The sequence below is a fragment of the Schistocerca gregaria genome, chromosome 3 (genome assembly GCF_023897955.1).
Source record: "Schistocerca gregaria isolate iqSchGreg1 chromosome 3, iqSchGreg1.2, whole genome shotgun sequence".
Taxonomy (NCBI): domain Eukaryota; kingdom Metazoa; phylum Arthropoda; class Insecta; order Orthoptera; family Acrididae; genus Schistocerca; species Schistocerca gregaria.
This window is the reverse complement of record NC_064922.1, coordinates 373,131,397-373,157,321: the sequence shown is the minus strand read 5'-3', so window position 1 is coordinate 373,157,321 and position 25,925 is coordinate 373,131,397. Positions and strand designations below refer to the sequence as shown.

At 41.5% G+C, this 25,925-nt stretch overlaps 1 protein-coding gene across 2 annotated transcripts in view; it reads left to right on the top strand.

Annotated features, from left to right (window-relative positions):
• Positions 1-358: 358 nt before the first annotated feature.
• Positions 359-25,925, top strand: part of LOC126353892 (GATOR complex protein WDR24) — a 106,668-nt gene continuing 81,101 nt past the window's right edge. Inside the window, exons 1-5 of one of the 2 annotated variants that reach the window (XM_050003107.1) lie at positions 359-859; positions 1,233-1,471; positions 4,562-4,645; positions 23,036-23,135; positions 23,230-23,346. In XM_050003107.1, coding sequence (XP_049859064.1) covers positions 4,610-4,645; positions 23,036-23,135; positions 23,230-23,346 — 253 coding nt within the window. In that variant the 5' untranslated portion in view covers positions 359-859; positions 1,233-1,471; positions 4,562-4,609. Of the gene's footprint in view, positions 860-1,027; positions 1,146-1,232; positions 1,472-4,561; positions 4,646-23,035; positions 23,136-23,229; positions 23,347-25,925 lie in introns of those variants that run through there. The other variant, XM_050003106.1, reaches the window with a different exon arrangement.

Below are 25,925 nucleotides of genomic sequence, written 5' to 3'. Positions count from 1 at the left end.
TCTCTCTTGCATTCCTTTGTTTATGAACACTCGTCTTTGCTGTTAAATCTGCCTAATAAATCATCTTCGGCAAATTTTTACGTCATTGGTCAAAGCCAACGACTTGTCGCCCAAACGATTTAAATTAATACTAGCGACAAAAATCGTACAGAATGTCTAGCCCTCTCTTTCAAAAACACATGCAATTATTTAAATTTACGATGATAACGCCTCGCCACAGAAGATAACCGATTTGTTATCTATGGCTCGAAAATAAAGTCAGTAATATTTATGAGTAAACTATGACGTCACTAGCCAAAGCCGAGGGGTTGTATCCCATTTTCAGTTGACACATTGTCGGTGCGCAGCAACAGTGGTGACTTACCTGCTACTGACAATCGTTGTACCGTCGATGATATATGTATATATCTGCCAAGAACCCTACGATGGGTCCAGACTGCCCCAGACATTATTGACCCACAGCTTGTACTGACACTTTTCTCTCCGTCTGCCCTAAACCGTTACCCTTTCAAAGCTTTTGTGACATCCCAGATGGGATCAAATTAATGAGTGATCGCATGCAAACGTATGGACATTATCGTAGACCTGCAGCCTGCACTTTCCTTATAGAAATACTAATCCTTTCGCAGAGGTAACAACAGATGTTTTCAGATTGTCATTATGAAAGTGCCGGCGTGAAGGAGTTCATTTCTTCTCCCATCAGCAGTTATGCCTGTTGACAATGTCCAAGGGGTAACTGGTCGAAAACTCGTTGTCTTTTTGACCACTTGACGCGGTCGGAAAGATGAGAATATTTTATTTCATTCCAGCATAGGATTTCCAGTGTGCTCTGTGGTTTATGATACGCGTTTAACAATATGTAAGTACACAATGTCGATTAACTCTGCTATTCTACAATAAAAGAGTGTTGCGGAAGAGTGGAACGAATTATAGACCTTTCTAATTTTTTTATTATTTTGATAGCCAAATTCGATTTTCTGTAAGTCGCGGCGAAGTTTCATTTCTGACTTAGGGAAACTCGACAGTTGTTTGTTGTTTTCGTCGTGAATTATAGTATTTTTCCTTCAGATAGCGCTGCTGTTTGTTTTGATTTGGAAGCGTTCCAGGCTGCAGGGAATAGTATAAACATTACCATGAACGGCGGTGTACTGATGCAAATATTAACGAGTGGTATTGTCATGTAACGTGTTGATGGGCTGACGATTTACTAAATAAAAAAAATTGCATTACAGATGTTTAAAGGTGGTGTTATGATCATATTTACATCTCGAATGAAACACAAAAGTTATGTGACAGAATGCGGGATAAATCGAAACCGAAAACATACGTAAGAAAGAATGAATAGAGAGTCTCAGCTTATTACCGGGCACCGAAGCTGCTGTGTGACTGCCTGAACAAATGTGTAAGACTTTCTTGATGCCCAAGCAGTACTTTTATCGTAGATGTGCCGAATTATAAGCCTACGTTAATGGTGAGTATAATAATAATAATTTTTCCGTATTGTCGTTAAGAGAATATCAGTTTTCACGCTTCGAAAGATCTGATTTTAATATCTGTAATAACTTATGTTGGTGTGATTACTTTGCCTATAACATAGAAGTAGTGTATTATTGCATGACAGTATTTCATCTTTACTGTACGCACCGAAAAATAGTGGAATTGCCCACTATAGAGGTCAAGTGGCACATTAATTCATCGAGTGTAAACACATTAATTTCCGTTTGTGCTGCAAGACAGAATGAGTACTATCACATACTTCGTGTTGCCTATGCGGTATAGTACATCTACATCTATACTCTGCAAATCATTGTGAGGTACATGGAAGAGGGTATGTCCCATTGTACCAGTTGTTAGGGTTTGTTCCTATTCCATTCATGTATGGAATGTGGGAATCATTATAGTTGAAGTTTTCTGTGCATGTTGTAATTATTCTCCTCACGGTCCGTATGTGAGCGATAGGGGATTGTAGTATATTCTTAAAGTCAGCATTTAAAGTTGGTTCATGAAAATTTGCAAAGAGACTGTCTAGAGATAGTTTATGTCTATCTTCAAGAGTCTTCAGTTCAGTTCCTTCAGTATCTTTGAGAGAGACTTCCATGCATTAAACAACCTGTGACCATTTGTGCTGCCCTTCTCTGTACGCATTCCATATCCCCTGGTTGTCCTATTTGGTATCGGTTCCATACACTTGAGAAATACTCTAGGATGGGTCACATGAGTGATTTGTAAGCAATTGCCTATTTAGACTGATTGCACTTCCCCAGTATTTTACCAATAAACTGAAGTCTACCACCTGCTTTACCAATGATTGAGCCTGTGTGATCTTTCCCTTTCATATCCCTACAGATTGTTACACCCAGATATTTGAATGCGTTAGCAAATTCCAACAGTAAATGTCTTCAAATATGGGATCCATGTCTACTTCTAACACTGAGTGGTATAATGTACTTATTAAAACACTGAAAAGGTTTGTGTGGTATGTTCTTATTTAATTCTCACTGTATCATTCTGTTTTAGGTTAAATTGGTTTCTCCAAACCGGTTCCTAACTGTCAACATATATACTCAAACAATGATACTGCAGATTTTTCCCTTCATGCTTTATGAGTCCTGGAATGTCTCTAGTGATGTCACTGTTGAGATTAGAATAGATTATGTACACTGTTCATTCATTTACCCAGAGCAAGAGGATCTCCATAGATGTTGCTAATGTTAGTAAAACAAAAATACTATTCGTCTTGTGGTTCAGGGTCTCTTTTTGTCTGTATTTACTTTCAAATACATAGTTATGGAAATATGGTTTTGTGAGCAAACAAATTCTTTGTCTGTAGCACTGATACATAATTTTCTGAAGTTTTGCTATTGTCAGTGGGCTCATTTATTTCTCAGTATCACATACTGATACTTGTGTGACTGTCTTTCATTCACATAAATGTCATTAAGTGATACTAATGAAAGAAAGGAACCCCCTGACAGTGGAGAAACTTTAACGAAACATGTTTGCCCAAGGCAGAATCATAGTTCTGTAATTATTGATTGCTTATTATTCTTTCCACAGCTGTCAGCAGAAAAGTATTAACAGATGTTCAGTAAGACCATTTAAGTTTTTGTCTGTGTTTTTATTGCGTTATTATTATCAGTCATATTGTAAAGTTTCAAATGCTTATATGGGTGTCACTGCTCATTTTGGCATGCCACTTACATGGAAAGTACACCAGACTATTAGAAAAAGTTTAAACCAATTACAAACATTGAACTATTACCCACTAGTATCAGAGGTTTGCATTTCCTAAGACATTTTTCTGGGATTAGCAAAGATTGCAGTACCATCCGCCGGCTTTGATTCATCATATCATTAAGATGGCGGACACTCTTATTTCAAGCTTACACGATATGTTGAGAATAATGTGACACTTTATACACATGGGCAAAAATAAAATGAAACACATTTGATTGCAGAAGTAACATGAAACTAACAGCACGGAATGTAGAGGGCTTGTGGATGAGGACGTATAACAGTCTTAATAGTGAAGACATACCAAACACATCCCTCAACCAAATAGAAGCCAACATAACTCAAACCTGAAAAAATCTTGTATCTGAAATACTTAAGTATATAGCAGAAACAGAATAAACGATACCATGAAACTGCACACAGCGCAACAAATCTGGTATTGAATACTTCCCAATTCAACATAATTACCTACAAATAACTATGCAACCCAAAAATCATATCCCCACCCCATCACCAATGAACACAAGCATGTGCATCCCAGTCATGGTCAGTATGTCACTCTCCTTTGTAGCATGCAGCGACCTACTCGTGAACTTCATTATCATGTCCATGACTAAAAAAAAATGAAATATAAAATTAAATCTCCAACCATAATATACTACGCTCATAATTTCACATCACATCAAATCTATTGCACATACTTGCCAACATGACAATAACTCACTAACAAACCACCACAGATCAAACACTTCAAATATTATTCTTACAAACAGCAATAAAAAGTCAATTGAGTCACTAATAACACTCGCAAACGATTTAGAAACATAATCGTCCCACAGTAGAGAGTGCTATCACATATTCCAACACACCCTGTGCAAATGCAATCAGCTACAAATATGCAGCACCCTCTCTCTCTCTCTCTCTCTCTCTCTCTCTCTCTCTCTCTCTCTCTCTCTCTCTCTCTCTCTCTCTGTGATAATGCAACCCTATAAGCTTGCACAGCGCACTTCTAAATGAACTTATATCACATTACTAACAATGCACGTATATTACATGCTGTCTAATGTCAAGTGTATGTTGATCACAAAATACAAAATATAATCTTTACTTTTAATTCCTAAAACTGAGTGATATTTGCTGTAAGAATAGTTATGGTGTGCATTGTTTTTCTCCCACTTGTAAACATGTGTTTGTCACTGAAATATTGCATAGCATTATTGATACTCATAGATAATTGTCTTCAATTACTGCCACTGTGTTCTGCTATCTTAAGACATTAATATAAAAAAGTATGTTATATTTATTTCATGTGAGTTTTCCAATTTAGGAAATGTGTGGCTTTCATTAACTGAATGATCAAAACAGAAAAAGGAACATGATGGAAAAACACGAGACAGGTGGACCAGACATGGTGAGTAGCTATTGAAATAGCTGATTTTTGAGTAATGATGAAAATAATTATGGCAATAAATTTATGATAAATTTTTATTTTCATAAAAGTTGTGGCTGATGTGCAATGCCACCTCTCTATCCATCTCTTCTACATGTAACTGAGGAACTCTGTAAAGAATATTTAAAAGATAAAATAGTTAGAGGAGATGTTGATCCATTGGGGGTGGGGACCATTTGCTCAGGATGATGATTTATGTTACTAGGCTTACATAGATGTGAAATATTATTTTAATTTTTTATCCACTTATGTCATACAAGTTTTTGACTTATTCTTGTGTGTCCTTATTGAGTTTTCTTTTTTATCTTTGTTCAAAAAAATATCTGGATGTGATTGGAACTTCTTAACACTAAGACTTTCTTGAAAACTAGTCTCGTTTATTCATGAGTTGGTAGTGTTAAGCAATCTTACTGGACCAAAATCCTGAACAAATATAACCATCTCAAAATATTTCTTTTTTTTAAACTAAGTACGGTTTTCATGGAATAATAAACATTAGTGGGGTGCCTTTGAATCTCTGAGATGAGTCGGCTAGAGTGCTAGACATTCCATGGCAGGTACGCACTGTGCAGATTTGAGAGACATGCTGCCACATTACATGGCCACACGTGTCTCTTTTGTTTTTTTTGTTTTTTAAACTCTGCAGCACAAATTAACACAAAAAATGAAGCATTTAATCTTTTTCATAACAACAAATAAGAAAAATTGTTTTTAAAATTGGCTTACTTAACACACTTTAATTTACTAATGCCATAATGGAATTATTTTCTGGGACAATTTCATACATAAACACAGAAGTTCTCTTCGGGCAGAAAAGGGCTTTGAGCATATCATCTGGTGTCCATGCTTTAACATAATGTAGTCAATTATTTTGTAACAAATGTAGGCATACTAACAATGGCTTCACAATACGTATACTCCCATATGAAATATGTTGTGAAGAATCAGGCGTAATTTGGAAATAATAGTAACATACATGAAAATAACACTACAAATAAAAATAGCCTCCACTTGCACAACTTAACCATACTCTTGAACAAAAGACAGGAAAGTAAGCAACCATAAAAACATGTGACTATCTCTCTAATGATTAAATCTGCTGGCAGGTAATGAAAGTTTTAAAAACAATTTTATATCAAGAAAAACACCTAGTTACATAAAAAGCAGAATGTAGCATATTGTCAGTGAGAAATTATAAACCTATTGGCACATTCCATGGCATAGTGCGTTGCAAACATAATCTATGGGATATGCCCAAAACTAAACCAAACTAACTCACAGTGCATTATGGATCCATGAGGGATAAATGAAAACAGGTCTGCTCTACATTATGTTTTCCATGAACTGCTGATGGAACAAATAAATGTTGGTGTGTTGGCTTGGGATAATGGCTGGAAATGAGGTGACTGCAAAGAGTTGAAGATGGACGTGAAATTTTATTCAAAAAGGCTATAATCCTCATTCAGTTCATTTCTTCTTTGGTCTGTTTTATAAACCAAAGAAAAAGTTCAAATATGCTTCAAAATGCTGACAGGGATTGTGAGAGTGCTTACAGAGTGTGGTTGTAAAATTCGCAGTTGAAAGAAAAGTGAGTGCGATGGTGAAGAGTGATGTCTATATCTTCATTTCTGAGAATTGGCGACTCATTGTGGTTCTTTTCTGTCAGTATGAGCTCTGCTTTCAGTGTCTTCTTCCACTGGTTCTTTAATGTCCCCATATCCTCCAGTAAACCATATTATTCCTACATCTGTTGTTGGGATTCGGCATTGCTATGTGGCCAGTCCTGTGCCATTACAACAACGTAATTCTCTCGAGGATGCCTATTACCAGTGTTGTTCTTCTGATGGCAATGCTCTTGGTCTTGTTTCTTAGGTTGATACCCTGCTTCTGCTTGTGAAAGTTTATGTTGGTCTGACCACACACTAAGCTCGAAGTATATTTTTGTAACACGTGTCACGAGTGGTCAGAACATATAGTGGTAGAACAGCTGATTTGTAAAGCCAAAATCATAATGTTCTTTTTAATGTTTTGTAGTATGAATGAATCCTTCAATTGTAATTGAAAAGGTTGTTTTGTATGCCACTGATTTCAGTGGCACAGTGCACTGTCTTCAGATCTCTCTGTTATAAACCTGATAATCTTATGGATATATGGTTTTTAATACCAAAAACAGGAGGGAAGGAATTATTCTTTGTGGGCATCGATCTGATTGTGCCCCTATGAAGACGTACACTCCTGGAAATTAAAATAAGAACACCGTGAATTCATTGTCCCAGGAAGGGGAAACTTTATTGACACATTCCTGGGGTCAGATACATCACATGATCACACTGACAGAACCACAGGCACATAGACACAGGCAGCAGAGCATGCACAATGTCGGCACTAGTACAGTGTATATCCACTTTTCGCAGCAATGCAGGCTGCTATTCTCCCATGGAGACGATCGTAGAGATGCTGGATGTAGTCCTGTGGAACGGCTTGCCATGCTATTTCCACCTGGCGCCTCAGTTGGACCAGCGTTCATGCTGGACGTGCAGACCACGTGAGATGACGCTTCACCCAGTCCCAAACATGCTCAATGGGGGACAGATCCGGAGATCTTGCTGGCCAGGGTAGTTGACTTACACCTTCTAGAGCATGTTGGGTGGTACGGGATACATGCGGACATGCATTGTAGGAGTGGTAGAACGATGGGTTCGATGACGGTTTGGATGTACCGTGCACTATTCAGTGTCCCCTCGGCGATCACCAGAGGTGTACGGCCAGTGTAGGAGATCGCTCCCCACACCATGATGCCGGGTGTTGGCCCTGTGTGCCTCGGTCGTATGCAGTCCTGATTGTGGCGCTCACCTGCACGGCGCCAAACAAGCATACGACCATCATTGGCACCAAGGCAGAAGCGACTCTCATCGCTGAAGACGACACGTCTCCATTCGTCCCTCCATTCACGCCTGTCGCGACACCACTGGAGGCGCGCTGCACGATGTTGGGGCGTCAGCGGAAGATGGCCTAACGGTGTGCGGGACCGTAGCCCAGCTTCATGGAGACGGTTGCGAATGGTCCTCGCCGATACCCCAGGAGCAACAGTGTCCCTAATTTGCTGGGAAGTGGCGGTGCGGTCCCCTACGACACTGCGTAGGATCCTACGGTCTTGGCGTGCATCCGTGCGTCGCTGCGGTCCGGTCCCAGGTCGACGGGCACGTGCACCTTCCGCCGACCACTGGCAACAACATCGATGTACTGTGGAGACCTCACGCCCCACGTGTTGAGCAATTCGGTGGTACGTCCACCCGGCCTCCCGCATGCCTACTATATGCCCTCGCTCAAAGTCCGTCAACTGCAGATACGGTTCACGTCCACGCTGTCGCGGCATGCTACCAGTGTTAAAGACTGTGATGGAGCTCCGTATGCCATGGCAAACTGGCTGACACTAACGGCGGCGGTGCAGAAATGCTGCGCAGCTAGCGCCATTCGACGGCCAACACCGCGGTTCCTGGTGTGTCTGCTGTGCCGTGCGTGTGATCATTGCTTGTACAGCCCTCTCGCAGTGTCCGGAGCAAGTATGGTGGGTCTGACACACCAGTGTCAATGTGTTCTTTTTTCCATTTCCAGGAGTAGATTCTTCCTTTGAGCCAAAATCATTAATATTTCAACATACATAGTAAAAAAATGCTGTATATGTCAATAAGAGAAACACCTGTACGCAGCTAAAGCAGAAAATGAAGAAAGGGCCAGCCAAATAACATGAGTAATTTGTATAGTTTTGTCACTGTAACTGAGATTCATATTTCAATCGAAATTATAAACAACATTTCAACATAAAAAATGCAAGACACGCACATGCTTCCTGACAAGAAAAAAGTGAAACTCACAGAAGGGGAGGAGAAACTAAAATTAAACTTCAAGAGTTGAGAAAGGTATGTGATGTTATTTCATTGATTACAAAATCAGTTCAAATTTCTTAAGAACTTGGTAGAGTGAGCACAATTAACAGTATGTTCTTGTACCACCTCCAGCTCCGTGCGTGCACTGATTGGTTGGGAAAGGTGCCATGAAGCTGTTGTATCCTCTCTTGAGGTAAAGTGGCCCACAACTAGTAACCCATCATTGATGTGCTGGCACTGGTGATGTAATTGATGTCCGAGCTGGTCTGGAACAGACCAGGGAATCTTGTTCGCCACCGAAGTATCACAGACAGCTTAAAGACGTGTGTGTCGTGTGTATGAGCATTTTCTTGCTGAAAAATGGCACCAAGAGATAACACATGAGGATGTAGGATATCTTTGACCTTCCATTTTGCCATCAGAGTTCCCTCAGTCACTACTAGCAGTGACTGGAAGTCTTACCGAGTAGCTCCATGTTGCTGCCATACTTGCCAGTGATGGTCGTCTGGAACACTGCAGCGGTCCATGCTTCCCGGTCACAGAAGCACTCCAAACACAGCTGTTTGTTTTGTGATGTAAATGTTAGTCCACACATGGGACAATAATTTGTAATCCAGCTGCTGCGAGTTTCTGAGCAATGATGCAAATGACATAAAATGTGTCTGTTATTTGTTGTTGGATGGCAGGTACGATATGAAGGAGTTATAATGGCTTCATGCTCACTATTGTGATCTTTCCTTATAGTGGTCAGAGGTGACAGACTGGAACCTTGATAGTGAATATTCCTGCACTCACATTCCCATTCAATCAAACATCAGGCCACTTTCACGTCCTAATGCTCCATAAATCTGTATATTGCACAATTGACCAGAGACCCACACTGAAGCCCTCTTTCAATTCTGTGCTGCTGATAATATGGTCTCACAAGTACGGGATATCTCTCTGTTCATCACAGTGATCACTCAAAATTCATGCCCCTTTTATAGCTTGCCTGGTGTTGTAGCAACACCAAATATGAACAACACTAGTGCACTCTGGTGACAATTCTAGCTGTCACAGAGAATTTGCAACTCTAACCATGTACATGCCCATTATATTGATGGTGTGTATGTGTATGAAGTTATGTAGAACTCTAACCATGTCATCAAGCAGAATGTGAAGGAAAGGCTGTCAACAAAATGCTGTTAACTAGTATGTTAGTTAGTGGCATAAAGACATATCTAATCAATGGCTGTGAATGAGCATTGCTACCTGATTTCGTAGACTTTCCCGGCGTAATAACTGCTGATATTCTTCACGGGTTTGCAGCCGGATCATTTCGTCCTCCAGACACAATATTTCGGCGGACCAGCTGGCCGCCATCCTCAGGTGAGTTAATGCTGGTGCACTGCCTCGCCGGAACTGAGTTCCAGCCACAACGACGGAAACCTTTATACACCACAAACCGTTCACCGCGCATGCGCGAGAAGATAGCGCCTCCTGGCGGTAAGAAGACACGCAGCGCGCCGGTGGAGAAAGACGGCGGAAACGATAAATCGCATCAGGAAGGATCCAAAGATCGAAAAGAAGAACGTTTTTGTTTAATGTCCGACAACATCGGATTCCATATTTTGCTTAGAGGAAAACCTCTATCCCTGTTAATAATATTGCTTGCTAATCTGATTTCAATAGATTCTTTAAGAATACATTCCCAATAGCGAGAAGCAGGAGAGATCAATTGTGTCCTGTCGTACATCATTCTGTGTCCCTCGTTAAGGCAATGTTCCGCCACTGCAGATTTCTCGGGCTGGAGCAACCGAGTGTGCCGATGATGTTCCACACACCGGTCCTTAATCGTTCGAATAGTCTGACCAATGTACTTCTTTCCACAGTGACACGGGATTTCATATACACCGGGTTTCCTCAAACCCAAATTATCCTTAACTGAGCCGAGAAGGGCTCTAGTCTTGGCCACCGGCGTAAAAACACTTTTAATATCATATCTCCTTAGAATTCTTGAAATTTTAGATGATATACTTCCCGCAAAGGGTAAATAAGCAACAGCTACAAAAGTATCCTCTATAGGCTCGCGTGACGGACCAAACTGAAGAGCACGGCATATTTGTTGTTCCGTATATCCATTCTGTTTGAAAACAGTTTTTAAATGGTCAAGTTCTTCTTTCAAATGTTCCTCGTCAGAAATGGCATAAGCTCTTTTTACCAAAGTCCGCAAAACTCCACTACGTTGGTGTGGTGGATGACAGCTGGTCGCATGAAGATAACGGTCAGTATGAGTAGGTTTCCGATACACACTGTGTCCGAAAGTCCCATCGTCCTTTCTTTCAACCAAAACATCAAGAAATGGAAGTTTGCCATCACTTTCAATTTCCATGGTAAACTGAATGCTCGGATGTAGACAATTAAAGTGATCCAAAAAACGATTCAAGGCATCAATTCCATGCGGCCAAACCATAAAAATGTCATCAACATATCTGAAAAAACACTTAGGTTTAAGAAACGAAGTTTTGAGTGCCATGTCCTCAAAGTCTTCCATAAAAAGGTTAGCGACTATGGGGGAGAGGGGACTCCCCATAGCCACTCCGTCAGTTTGCTCAAAATATACATCATTAAAAAGGAAATACGTCGAAGTCAACACATGACGACATAACTTGGTGGTTTCTTCATCTAATTTCTCACTGATTAGTGACAGGAACTCTTCAAGAGGAACCCGAGTAAAAAGAGAAATAACATCAAAGCTGACAAGCAAGTCAGAAGGACCAGAGTATAATGATTTTAATCGTCGAATGAAGTCAGACGAATTAGATATGTGATGTTCACATTTTCCCACATATGGCCTGAGGACCGAAGCTAAATATTTGGCCAAATTATAGGTAGGGGCGCCCAAGTTGCTGACAATGGGACGCAGAGGAATACCACTCTTATGTATTTTGGGTAAACCATACAATCTCGGAGGAACCGCCGCACCAGGATGAAGTTTCTTGATGACATCACTAGGTAAAGAGCTCTTCTTTAAAAGTGAGAGAGTCTTTCGTTTTATACAATCCGTGGGATCATTTTTGATTTTCCGATAGGCCGATTCCTGTAGCAAAAGATCCATTTTGGCAACATAATCCTCACGTGCGAGAATAACCGTGGCATTGCCTTTATCAGCCGGAAGAATGATTAGATCCCGATTTTCTCTCAGAGACCGAATAGCAGCCCTTTCACAAGATGGAATATTATTCCTTGGAGGTGGAGTTCGACGAAGTTTATAGGCAACCTCCTGCCTGATCTCTTCTGCCCTGTCCTCAGGAAGGCGGGCCACAGCTTGTTCTACAGCACAAATAAAATCCGTAATAGGAGTCCTCTTGGGAGTAGGTGCGAAATTTAACCCTTTTTTCAAAACAGATAATGTAGCATCATCAAATTCCTGAGTCGTAAGATTAATAACCACCCGTTGACGGGTGTCGTCACCAGACATAATAGGAGAAACAGAGAGACGTTGGAACTTAGATGACTGTTTACCAGCAGCAATTTTCTGCACCGAGTCCGAAAAAGCCCATGAAGCGCTATCCACCCATTCCCACGATGTGGCAGACAGTCTCGAAGATATTTCCAGATGCAAATAAAATAAATCTTTGGATATAAAATCCAATCGTCGACGCGTAAAGCGAATACGTTCCCGTACCAATGCACGACTGGCCCGCTTCTTGATTTTGTTGGCCGCTTTTGTGTCAATATAATGATTAATTCTGGCGAATTTAGGGATAATACCCTCGTCCCGACATCTCAATAAAAACACAAGTGCACTCAGTAACTTCCCTTTCTTCTTGCGAAAATTATCCAACTTTCTAACAAGACTCACCATCTCCTCCCCGTAGAGGTTTTGGATGTGATTTCGTAGACTTTCCCGGCGTAATAACTGCTGATATTCTTCACGGGTTTGCAGCCGGATCATTTCGTCCTCCAGACACAATATTTCGGCGGACCAGCTGGCCGCCATCCTCAGGTGAGTTAATGCTGGTGCACTGCCTCGCCGGAACTGAGTTCCAGCCACAACGACGGAAACCTTTATACACCACAAACCGTTCACCGCGCATGCGCGAGAAGATAGCGCCTCCTGGCGGTAAGAAGACACGCAGCGCGCCGGTGGAGAAAGACGGCGGAAACGATAAATCGCATCAGGAAGGATCCAAAGATCGAAAAGAAGAACGTTTTTGTTTAATGTCCGACAACATCGGATTCCATATTTTGCTTAGAGGAAAACCTCTATCCCTGTTAATAATATTGCTTGCTAATCTGATTTCAATAGATTCTTTAAGAATACATTCCCAATAGCGAGAAGCAGGAGAGATCAATTGTGTCCTGTCGTACATCATTCTGTGTCCCTCGTTAAGGCAATGTCCCGCCACTGCAGATTTCTCGGGCTGGAGCAACCGAGTGTGCCGATGATGTTCCACACACCGGTCCTTAATCGTTCGAATAGTCTGACCAATGTACTTCTTTCCACAGTGACACGGGATTTCATATACACCGGGTTTCCTCAAACCCAAATTATCCTTAACTGAGCCGAGAAGGGCTCTAGTCTTGGCCACCGGCGTAAAAACACTTTTAATATCATATCTCCTTAGAATATTGACACAAAAGCGGCCAACAAAATCAAGAAGCGGGCCAGTCGTGCATTGGTACGGGAACGTATTCGCTTTACGCGTCGACGATTGGATTTTATATCCAAAGATTTATTTTATTTGCATCTGGAAATATCTTCGAGACTGTCTGCCACATCGTGGGAATGGGTGGATAGCGCTTCATGGGCTTTTTCGGACTCGGTGCAGAAAATTGCTGCTGGTAAACAGTCATCTAAGTTCCAACGTCTCTCTGTTTCTCCTATTATGTCTGGTGACGACACCCGTCAACGGGTGGTTATTAATCTTACGACTCAGGAATTTGATGATGCTACATTATCTGTTTTGAAAAAAGGGTTAAATTTCGCACCTACTCCCAAGAGGACTCCTATTACGGATTTTATTTGTGCTGTAGAACAAGCTGTGGCCCGCCTTCCTGAGGACAGGGCAGAAGAGATCAGGCAGGAGGTTGCCTATAAACTTCGTCGAACTCCACCTCCAAGGAATAATATTCCATCTTGTGAAAGGGCTGCTATTCGGTCTCTGAGAGAAAATCGGGATCTAATCATTCTTCCGGCTGATAAAGGCAATGCCACGGTTATTCTCGCACGTGAGGATTATGTTGCCAAAATGGATCTTTTGCTACAGGAATCGGCCTATCGGAAAATCAAAAATGATCCCACGGATTGTATAAAACGAAAGACTCTCTCACTTTTAAAGAAGAGCTCTTTACCTAGTGATGTCATCAAGAAACTTCATCCTGGTGCGGCGGTTCCTCCGAGATTGTATGGTTTACCCAAAATACATAAGAGTGGTATTCCTCTGCGTCCCATTGTCAGCAACTTGGGCGCCCCTACCTATAATTTGGCCAAATATTTAGCTTCGGTCCTCAGGCCATATGTGGGAAAATGTGAACATCACATATCTAATTCGTCTGACTTCATTCGACGATTAAAATCATTATACTCTGGTCCTTCTGACTTGCTTGTCAGCTTTGATGTTATTTCTCTTTTTACTCGGGTTCCTCTTGAAGAGTCCCTGTCACTAATCAGTGAGAAATTAGATGAAGAAACCACCAAGTTATGTCGTCATGTGTTGACTTCGACGTATTTCCTTTTTAATGATGTATATTTTGAGCAAACTGACGGAGTGGCTATGGGGAGTCCCCTCTCCCCCATAGTCGCTAACCTTTTTATGGAAGACTTTGAGGACATGGCACTCAAAACTTCGTTTCTTAAACCTAAGTGTTTTTTCAGATATGTTGATGACATTTTTATGGTTTGGCCGCATGGAATTGATGCCTTGAATCGTTTTTTGGATCACTTTAATTGTCTACATCCGAGCATTCAGTTTACCATGGAAATTGAAAGTGATGGCAAACTTCCATTTCTTGATGTTTTGGTTGAAAGAAAGGACGATGGGACTTTCGGACACAGTGTGTATCGGAAACCTACTCATACTGACCGTTATCTTCATGCGACCAGCTGTCATCCACCACACCAACGTAGTGGAGTTTTGCGGACTTTGGTAAAAAGAGCTTATGCCATTTCTGACGAGGAACATTTGAAAGAAGAACTTGACCATTTAAAAACTGTTTTCAAACAGAATGGATATACGGAACAACAAATATGCCGTGCTCTTCAGTTTGGTCCGTCACGCGAGCCTATAGAGGATACTTTTGTAGCTGTTGCTTATTTACCCTTTGCGGGAAGTATATCATCTAAAATTTCAAGAATTCTAAGGAGATATGATATTAAAAGTGTTTTTACGCCGGTGGCCAAGACTAGAGCCCTTCTCGGCTCAGTTAAGGATAATTTGGGTTTGAGGAAACCCGGTGTATATGAAATCCCGTGTCACTGTGGAAAGAAGTACATTGGTCAGACTATTCGAACGATTAAGGACCGGTGTGTGGAACATCATCGGCACACTCGGTTGCTCCAGCCCGAGAAATCTGCAGTGGCGGAACATTGCCTTAACGAGGGACACAGAATGATGTACGACAGGACACAATTGATCTCTCCTGCTTCTCGCTATTGGGAATGTATTCTTAAAGAATCTATTGAAATCAGATTAGCAAGCAATATTATTAACAGGGATAGAGGTTTTCCTCTAAGCAAAATATGGAATCCGATGTTGTCGGACATTAAACAAAAACGTTCTTCTTTTCGATCTTTGGATCCTTCCTGATGCGATTTATCGTTTCCGCCGTCTTTCTCCACCGGCGCGCTGCGTGTCTTCTTACCGCCAGGAGGCGCTATCTTCTCGCGCATGCGCGGTGAACGGTTTGTGGTGTATAAAGGTTTCCGTCGTTGTGGCTGGAACTCAGTTCCGGCGAGGCAGTGCACCAGCATTAACTCACCTGAGGATGGCGGCCAGCTGGTCCGCCAAAATATTGTGTCTGGAGGACGAAATGATCCGGCTGCAAACCCGTGAAGAATATCAGCAGTTATTACGCCGGGAAAGTCTACGAAATCACATCCAAAACCTCTACGGGGAGGAGATGGTGAGTCTTGTTAGAAAGTTGGATAATTTTCGCAAGAAGAAAGGGAAGTTACTGAGTGCACTTGTGTTTTTATTGAGATGTCGGGACGAGGGTATTATCCCTAAATTCGCCAGAATTAATCATTATATTGACACAAAAGCGGCCAACAAAATCAAGAAGCGGGCCAGTCGTGCATCGGTACGGGAACGTATTCGCTTTACGCGTCGACGATTGGATTTTATATCCAAAGATTTATTTTATTTGCATCTGGAAATATCTTCGAGACTGTCTGCCACATCGTGGGAATGGGTGGATAGCGCTTCATGGGCTTTTTCGGACTCGGTGCAGAAAATTGCTGCTGGTAAACAGTCATCTAAGTTCCAACGTCTCTCTGTTTCTCCTATTATGTCTGGTGACGACACCCGTCAACGGGTGGTTATTAATCTTACGACTCAGGAATTTGATGATGCTACATTATCTGTTTTGAAAAAAGGGTTAAATTTCGCACCTACTCCCAAGAGGACTCCTATTACGGATTTTATTTGTGCTGTAGAACAAGCTGTGGCCCGCCTTCCTGAGGACAGGGCAGAAGAGATCAGGCAGGAGGTTGCCTATAAACTTCGTCGAACTCCACCTCCAAGGAATAATATTCCATCTTGTGAAAGGGCTGCTATTCGGTCTCTGAGAGAAAATCGGGATCTAATCATTCTTCCGGCTGATAAAGGCAATGCCACGGTTATTCTCGCACGTGAGGATTATGTTGCCAAAATGGATCTTTTGCTACAGGAATCGGCCTATCGGAAAATCAAAAATGATCCCACGGATTGTATAAAACGAAAGACTCTCTCACTTTTAAAGAAGAGCTCTTTACCTAGTGATGTCATCAAGAAACTTCATCCTGGTGCGGCGGTTCCTCCGAGATTGTATGGTTTACCCAAAATACATAAGAGTGGTATTCCTCTGCGTCCCATTGTCAGCAACTTGGGCGCCCCTACCTATAATTTGGCCAAATATTTAGCTTCGGTCCTCAGGCCATATGTGGGAAAATGTGAACATCACATATCTAATTCGTCTGACTTCATTCGACGATTAAAATCATTATACTCTGGTCCTTCTGACTTGCTTGTCAGCTTTGATGTTATTTCTCTTTTTACTCGGGTTCCTCTTGAAGAGTCCCTGTCACTAATCAGTGAGAAATTAGATGAAGAAACCACCAAGTTATGTCGTCATGTGTTGACTTCGACGTATTTCCTTTTTAATGATGTATATTTTGAGCAAACTGACGGAGTGGCTATGGGGAGTCCCCTCTCCCCCATAGTCGCTAACCTTTTTATGGAAGACTTTGAGGACATGGCACTCAAAACTTCGTTTCTTAAACCTAAGTGTTTTTTCAGATATGTTGATGACATTTTTATGGTTTGGCCGCATGGAATTGATGCCTTGAATCGTTTTTTGGATCACTTTAATTGTCTACATCCGAGCATTCAGTTTACCATGGAAATTGAAAGTGATGGCAAACTTCCATTTCTTGATGTTTTGGTTGAAAGAAAGGACGATGGGACTTTCGGACACAGTGTGTATCGGAAACCTACTCATACTGACCGTTATCTTCATGCGACCAGCTGTCATCCACCACACCAACGTAGTGGAGTTTTGCGGACTTTGGTAAAAAGAGCTTATGCCATTTCTGACGAGGAACATTTGAAAGAAGAACTTGACCATTTAAAAACTGTTTTCAAACAGAATGGATATACGGAACAACAAATATGCCGTGCTCTTCAGTTTGGTCCGTCACGCGAGCCTATAGAGGATACTTTTGTAGCTGTTGCTTATTTACCCTTTGCGGGAAGTATATCATCTAAAATTTCAAGAATTCTAAGGAGATATGATATTAAAAGTGTTTTTACGCCGGTGGCCAAGACTAGAGCCCTTCTCGGCTCAGTTAAGGATAATTTGGGTTTGAGGAAACCCGGTGTATATGAAATCCCGTGTCACTGTGGAAAGAAGTACATTGGTCAGACTATTCGAACGATTAAGGACCGGTGTGTGGAACATCATCGGCACACTCGGTTGCTCCAGCCCGAGAAATCTGCAGTGGCGGAACATTGCCTTAACGAGGGACACAGAATGATGTACGACAGGACACAATTGATCTCTCCTGCTTCTCGCTATTGGGAATGTATTCTTAAAGAATCTATTGAAATCAGATTAGCAAGCAATATTATTAACAGGGATAGAGGTTTTCCTCTAAGCAAAATATGGAATCCGATGTTGTCGGACATTAAACAAAAACGTTCTTCTTTTCGATCTTTGGATCCTTCCTGATGCGATTTATCGTTTCCGCCGTCTTTCTCCACCGGCGCGCTGCGTGTCTTCTTACCGCCAGGAGGCGCTATCTTCTCGCGCATGCGCGGTGAACGGTTTGTGGTGTATAAAGGTTTCCGTCGTTGTGGCTGGAACTCAGTTCCGGCGAGGCAGTGCACCAGCATTAACTCACCTGAGGATGGCGTCCAGCTGGTCCGCCGAAATATTGTGTCTGGAGGACGAAATGATCCGGCTGCAAACCCGTGAAGAATATCAGCAGTTATTACGCCGGGAAAGTCTACGAAATCACATCCAAAACCTCTACGGGGAGGAGATGGTGAGTCTTGTTAGAAAGTTGGATAATTTTCGCAAGAAGAAAGGGAAGTTACTGAGTGCACTTGTGTTTTTATTGAGATGTCGGGACGAGGGTATTATCCCTAAATTCGCCAGAATTAATCATTATATTGACACAAAAGCGGCCAACAAAATCAAGAAGCGGGCCAGTCGTGCATTGGTACGGGAACGTATTCGCTTTACGCGTCGACGATTGGATTTTATATCCAAAGATTTATTTTATTTGCATCTGGAAATATCTTCGAGACTGTCTGCCACATCGTGGGAATGGGTGGATAGCGCTTCATGGGCTTTTTCGGACTCGGTGCAGAAAATTGCTGCTGGTAAACAGTCATCTAAGTTCCAACGTCTCTCTGTTTCTCCTATTATGTCTGGTGACGACACCCGTCAACGGGTGGTTATTAATCTTACGACTCAGGAATTTGATGATGCTACATTATCTGTTTTGAAAAAAGGGTTAAATTTCGCACCTACTCCCAAGAGGACTCCTATTACGGATTTTATTTGTGCTGTAGAACAAGCTGTGGCCCGCCTTCCTGAGGACAGGGCAGAAGAGATCAGGCAGGAGGTTGCCTATAAACTTCGTCGAACTCCACCTCCAAGGAATAATATTCCATCTTGTGAAAGGGCTGCTATTCGGTCTCTGAGAGAAAATCGGGATCTAATCATTCTTCCGGCTGATAAAGGCAATGCCACGGTTATTCTCGCACGTGAGGATTATGTTGCCAAAATGGATCTTTTGCTACAGGAATCGGCCTATCGGAAAATCAAAAATGATCCCACGGATTGTATAAAACGAAAGACTCTCTCACTTTTAAAGAAGAGCTCTTTACCTAGTGATGTCATCAAGAAACTTCATCCTGGTGCGGCGGTTCCTCCGAGATTGTATGGTTTACCCAAAATACATAAGAGTGGTATTCCTCTGCGTCCCATTGTCAGCAACTTGGGCGCCCCTACCTATAATTTGGCCAAATATTTAGCTTCGGTCCTCAGGCCATATGTGGGAAAATGTGAACATCACATATCTAATTTGTCTGACTTCATTCGACGATTAAAATCATTATACTCTGGTCCTTCTGACTTGCTTGTCAGCTTTGATGTTATTTCTCTTTTTACTCGGGTTCCTCTTGAAGAGTCCCTGTCACTAATCAGTGAGAAATTAGATGAAGAAACCACCAAGTTATGTCGTCATGTGTTGACTTCGACGTATTTCCTTTTTAATGATGTATATTTTGAGCAAACTGACGGAGTGGCTATGGGGAGTCCCCTCTCCCCCATAGTCGCTAACCTTTTTATGGAAGACTTTGAGGACATGGCACTCAAAACTTCGTTTCTTAAACCTAAGTGTTTTTTCAGATATGTTGATGACATTTTTATGGTTTGGCCGCATGGAATTGATGCCTTGAATCGTTTTTTGGATCACTTTAATTGTCTACATCCGAGCATTCAGTTTACCATGGAAATTGAAAGTGATGGCAAACTTCCATTTCTTGATGTTTTGGTTGAAAGAAAGGACGATGGGACTTTCGGACACAGTGTGTATCGGAAACCTACTCATACTGACCGTTATCTTCATGCGACCAGCTGTCATCCACCACACCAACGTAGTGGAGTTTTGCGGACTTTGGTAAAAAGAGCTTATGCCATTTCTGACGAGGAACATTTGAAAGAAGAACTTGACCATTTAAAAACTGTTTTCAAACAGAATGGATATACGGAACAACAAATATGCCGTGCTCTTCAGTTTGGTCCGTCACGCGAGCCTATAGAGGATACTTTTGTAGCTGTTGCTTATTTACCCTTTGCGGGAAGTATATCATCTAAAATTTCAAGAATTCTAAGGAGATATGATATTAAAAGTGTTTTTACGCCGGTGGCCAAGACTAGAGCGCCGGTGGCCAAGACTAGAGCCCTTCTCGGCTCAGTTAAGGATAATTTGGGTTTGAGGAAACCCGGTGTATATGAAATCCCGTGTCACTGTGGAAAGAAGTACATTGGTCAGACTATTCGAACGATTAAGGACCGGTGTGTGGAACATCATCGGCACACTCGGTTGCTCCAGCCCGAGAAATCTGCAGTGGCGGAACATTGCCTTAACGAGGGACACAGAATGATGTACGACAGGACACAATTGATCTCTCCTGCTTCTCGCTATTGGGAATGTATTCTTAAAGAATCTATTGAAATCAGATTAGCAAGCAATATTATTAACAGGGATAGAGGTTTTCCTCTAAGCAAAATATGGAATCCGATGTTGTCGGACATTAAACAAAAACGTTCTTCTTTTCGATCTTTGGATCCTTCCTGATGCGATTTATCGTTTCCGCCGTCTTTCTCCACCGGCGCGCTGCGTGTCTTCTTACCGCCAGGAGGCGCTATCTTCTCGCGCATGCGCGGTGAACGGTTTGTGGTGTATAAAGGTTTCCGTCGTTGTGGCTGGAACTCAGTTCCGGCGAGGCAGTGCACCAGCATTAACTCACCTGAGGATGGCGGCCAGCTGGTCCGCCGAAATATTGTGTCTGGAGGACGAAATGATCCGGCTGCAAACCCGTGAAGAATATCAGCATTGCTACCTGCTGTACATTGCGAATGACAGCAGCACAAGCACTGCCCTTTGTAAAACAAAGCATGTCTACCTCCTTTGCTCTTTGTGCGCACTGTAATCTATAAGTACTCATGTATATCATGACAATTTTTGATTTTAGTTTCATTGGAACGCCATTGTTGGTCAGGATGAACTGATGCTGTTTAAATGCTGTGCAGCTTGACAATGTCTTTGTGGATTTCTGCTGCTTAGTTGGCGCTCCCTATCTGAATTGTATGGCCAGTATTTGGAAACACACAGTTAGTTCTCAGTAGTGGATTTCTGACAGTTTTCCCCATATTCACACCAAAACCATCTGCTGTATAGATAACTCTCTTTAGGTGAAGAGCACAGTGTGAGGAAAATTAATGATTGTCTGTCAGATAAAGGTGCGTAAGTTTCATGTAGAAACAAAATCCTATTTTCGCTAGGTGATCAAATGGCCACTGAAGTTAAATATTTCAAATTCTTAGGACTAAAGATACAGGAAAATTCACTTGGAAGTATAAATATTGGAATATGTAACTGTCTAGTTGTAATGTTAAGAGGTTGGTAGGATATGAAGAAGACTGAAAATGTTTCTAACCTTCTGAATGGCATTGCACTGATGCAGTAGTTCCTCTATCCATGTATGGAAACATGCAAACTTTTTACTTTATGTACTTTTACTATATTACATCCAATGGTGTCAAGCTCTCATGTTTTAGGACAACTCATTGAATTCACAGATAATATTCTTACTTCAGAAAAGAGCATACAGAATGATCTGTAGTGTCAGTTTGCAGACTTGAGCTGACAATTGTTCATGTATCGCGGAACTTTAACTGTGCCATTTTTGTACATATATTCCCTCATGAGATTCCTTCTTATTAACAGATACTCATTGAAAAAGAACTGGCAGTTCACAGTTTAATCATTGTATAGAAAGGTAAAAAAGTGATAATTTTGAAAGCTTGTGGCATACTCCTTTTATTCTGTGAAAAAGTTTCTTGCAGTAGTTTAGAGCCTTGTACTATAACAAATTATTTACTAAATATACTATTGTAAATATTTTTGAATTTTTATGGTTTTCTTATTCTGTTTTCAAATTTTCTTATCAGCTTTCTGTGAATTAATGGCCAAGTAACTGTGGCTTACATTGTTCCATAGAACCTAATGAAATACGTCAAGTAGTTCTTATTTCTCACTAGTTTTAAATAGACATAATGTCATAAACAAATCCAGGGTGGTTCTGGCACTAGCCATCTCCTGTTTCAGTCCATGTATTTGTATACATCTTCCACAGATAAGGAAAAAAAACTTTGGAGATACCATATCCCCCTAACAAATATTTTTGGCCACCATGATCCTTTTGGTTATGAGGGGTTTATCTACTCTTATCATTATCACTGTTTGTTTATAAAAATGATCCAAGAACCTCTCCAATTTCTGATTGGCTCACATTGTGACTGTAGCAAACCCTTTTAAGTCATTCAATAAATGCCGATTGTATTTTGATGTTACATTCTATGGTCTTTTGAAAGTGGGCTTTAATGGACTGGAATGGTCAAAAGTTGAAAAACCTTTGCAAAATACTGCTTATTCTAAGGGGTTGTAGAAGTCTAATTGTTCAGTGAGTCAGTTGCTTATAAATGAAGTTATAAGTTTGTGCATATGTGCTAGAAGCTTACAGATCTTCTCTGTCACCCTTCTTGAGCAATATTACCTTTTGCTACACATATTTACTGGTCCCTCCACTACAGTGTAGAAACTTTGTGGTTATTAACTAAGGTCACTTTAATAATTCTTACTACTGATAATGACAGCACTGTAAAGTATAGAAAATACAGTTTTCCACATCTAAATCAAGAAAACTAACTCATAAAAACACCTTTTTAATACGCATTCCAAGTGTTAGTTACTGAGTAAGTGGCACATTGATAAGGCATTTGCTTCATTGGTTTGTGTGAGTAACATTTAATTTTTTACAATACCATCAGGGGGGCAGGGGGAGGGGGGGGATGCTCTAACTGAGTACATTTCTAGTGTCATAACATTTCTGTTGAGTGAACTTTCAATTATCACTGCTATTCCGACACCAGAGAAACTAATTCTTTAGTTTCCCCTTGTATTAAAATATGCTTATCCTTTTTACAGAAGATGTCGTCTCGTACGATGTTTATCAGTCAGGAGGCACCTGCAAATGCCCTTGCGCTCAATAAAGACAATACTCAAGTTGTAATTGCTGGGAGAAATGGTATGTGCTTTTATCTAATGTATGTTTTTTATGCTACTCATATTGGAGCATAAGGTAAAGATAATTATTTACTCTTTCTTCTTTTTAATTTCAGTTTTCAAGATATTCACCATAAAGGAAGAAGAATTTGAAGAGACATGCAATTTAAGAGTTGGCAAGAATCTTAACCTAAATTTCTCTTGTAATGATGTTGCATGGAATGCAGCTGAAGGTAAACTTTTAATTCCAGTTCTGCTCTCCTTGCCCCCCCCCCCCCCCCTCTCACACACACACAGTGAGAGAGAGAATAGAATAGAATAAGAAATCAGCCCTGTTCACCAATATGAACCTGTTTGAGATAACAAATAAAACATGCAGCATACCATATTATGCATATATGTCTTATCAGTGTTGATGAAACATTGCTATATGGACCACCCTCTGTTTAAAAGAACTCTCATTATTGTATTTTAGGCTGCTGCTGTTTAAATGTATGTTTGCTACACAGAAAGAAAAATATTTTTTACATTACAAAATTGTTGAGTCTTTTATTGCCGCTTGTTGACATATCGCCTATTGACTTCTTGGGTTCTTTGTTATCAGTTGATTAATGATTTTTCTGACATCTCATCAGTATGAGTGACTTGCATTATCTAACGTTCATCCTTTGTTGCTGGTGCTAGACTGGAGTCGAGCTCATAGCCACAGATTAATTGTACGTCTTGGCGATGTCTGAGGGTTTTTCTGTGGTCATTATGGCTGTGCTGCTCTGATTCCTACCTGCAGCGGTCATTAGCTGCAGCACAAGAATCCAGGATCTCTTTATCTTGAGGGTTTGTTATTTCTTGTTTATGCTATTGTCGTGTCTGTGGATTTCTATTGCTTTCCTGAACAAGAGGATGCATTAGTTCTTCTCCAAAGTGAGAACCTCTGTGTCTGTGATTTTTATTGCATAGTCCATCTCGTGCAGCATGTGCTCCAACAAAGACAATATCTCCACATGTCCCAACTGCAATGCCATTTATCTTCAGTGGTCTTGGTATTGGTGAATTGCCCATTCTTCCCAACATAGACATAGACTAAGCTGGCAGGAACTGGCCATGGGAGAGCACATGCTGTGTGAGACTGATCATGTAATAAAATTCTCCAACACATAGATTCTTGTTGTTGCTGTACCATGACACCTAGGAATTTAGGGGCACAGTGTTCCAATTATGATTCCAAGGTCTGCTGTTGATGGCACAGCCAACCTGCAAAGTGATAACACTTTACATCAGTGTGTATGGAGATGTTTGTAACTGTGGAACATACCTTCACCACCGGACAGCCACCGGGACATTAATTTTATGCTTCAGTCGAGTCACTGTGCAGGTTCAAGACAGTGATCGTAATCAGATGGCCATTGTGCTACTAGGCCCTCCAGCATTCGCTGGAGAGCTGTCATTATCATCAGTCTGGTGTTTGGGACACTGCACCATGCTACACCACCTCCGTGCTGCTGCCTAGCACTGCAGATGAATCCAGTCAGTACCAGCCGAATGATAGGTGCCTTGACTACTAGCCACTGTCTCAGCACCCAGTGCATCAGCTCCACCAGGCAACCAGTGTTGCTCAGTGGCACGTGTCGTCTTCAGGTGCATGTCCCATCACTACACCGACGCGAAGACAGTGTGGATCGACGCCAGACTGCACCCGCCGTGATAGTGTGTGCATTTGTATCTGATAAGCTGGATAAATCACAAAGACTTTCCTTGAGTGCAGTCACTCGTGCTGTTGCTGTCTTCACCTCCAATGCTGTTGCTGTCTTCACCTCCAATGGATTTCTGTATTCCCAATGCGCATGTTGAACCAACAACATCAAGGTGGGAGAGCAGAATGCCATCCTGAAAACAAGAAGAATGTCTCCACCACCCACCATAAATGTCAACTCACCTTGTGCCTCTACAAGTTGTGTCAGAAACAGAATTGGAAGAGGTACCTACTATTATCGTCAAGGGTGTCAAGATTTAGTAGTACCATGTGTGTTCTGTAACTGCTCATGGATTTCTCGTGTTTATTGTTCATGAGGTTGTGTCCACTCTCTTCCTACTGTCTAAATGATTTATCATAGTTATGCCAGAAATAGATTTGGTTGTAGTACCATGGAAGAGTCCAAGTGATGAATCTATCAAATGAGTTGTTTGCTCATAGTGTAAACTGCCAGCTCATGTGGCTCCATGACAGAGTGGCATGAGATAGTGTGTTGGGTTGCTGGCCTTCTTGAAAGGGAGCACTACAGCAAGCAATGTAGGGAAAGTGTATGGTGAAGATGCAACAGGGAGACTTGGATGAGCATAAATAACAGATGAGTAATTTATCAAAAGTATTTTTTCATGTGAGTTCTGTCTTTAAGAGCATGGAGCTATTCTATTGGATAATTATATCTGAGTATCTGTCCCAGCTAGCCTTCATCGGCACAACACCTAGCTAAATTTGTGGACTGAATTTCTCCAAAGAGGGGAGGTATGTTGCAGTACAGACAGAGTACTATCATGCTAAGGAAATTCAGGTGTATCCCAATTACCATTCTGAAGGCACATGGCTGATGACACAACCAAACCACAGGTGTCCCACAAATTACTTCAGTGTGTATCAAGACACTCACAAAGACTCGTCAATGCAGCATTGCATCAAGTGGTGGTGTATGCCTTCGCTGCCAGACAGCCAGTCGCTGGTGTGTTATTATGTGCTCTGATCGAGACAGCAGGCAAGTTTGAGCTGGAGATGTAACCGGACAGCTGCTGTGCTACTGAAGCCTCCAGAACCCACTGG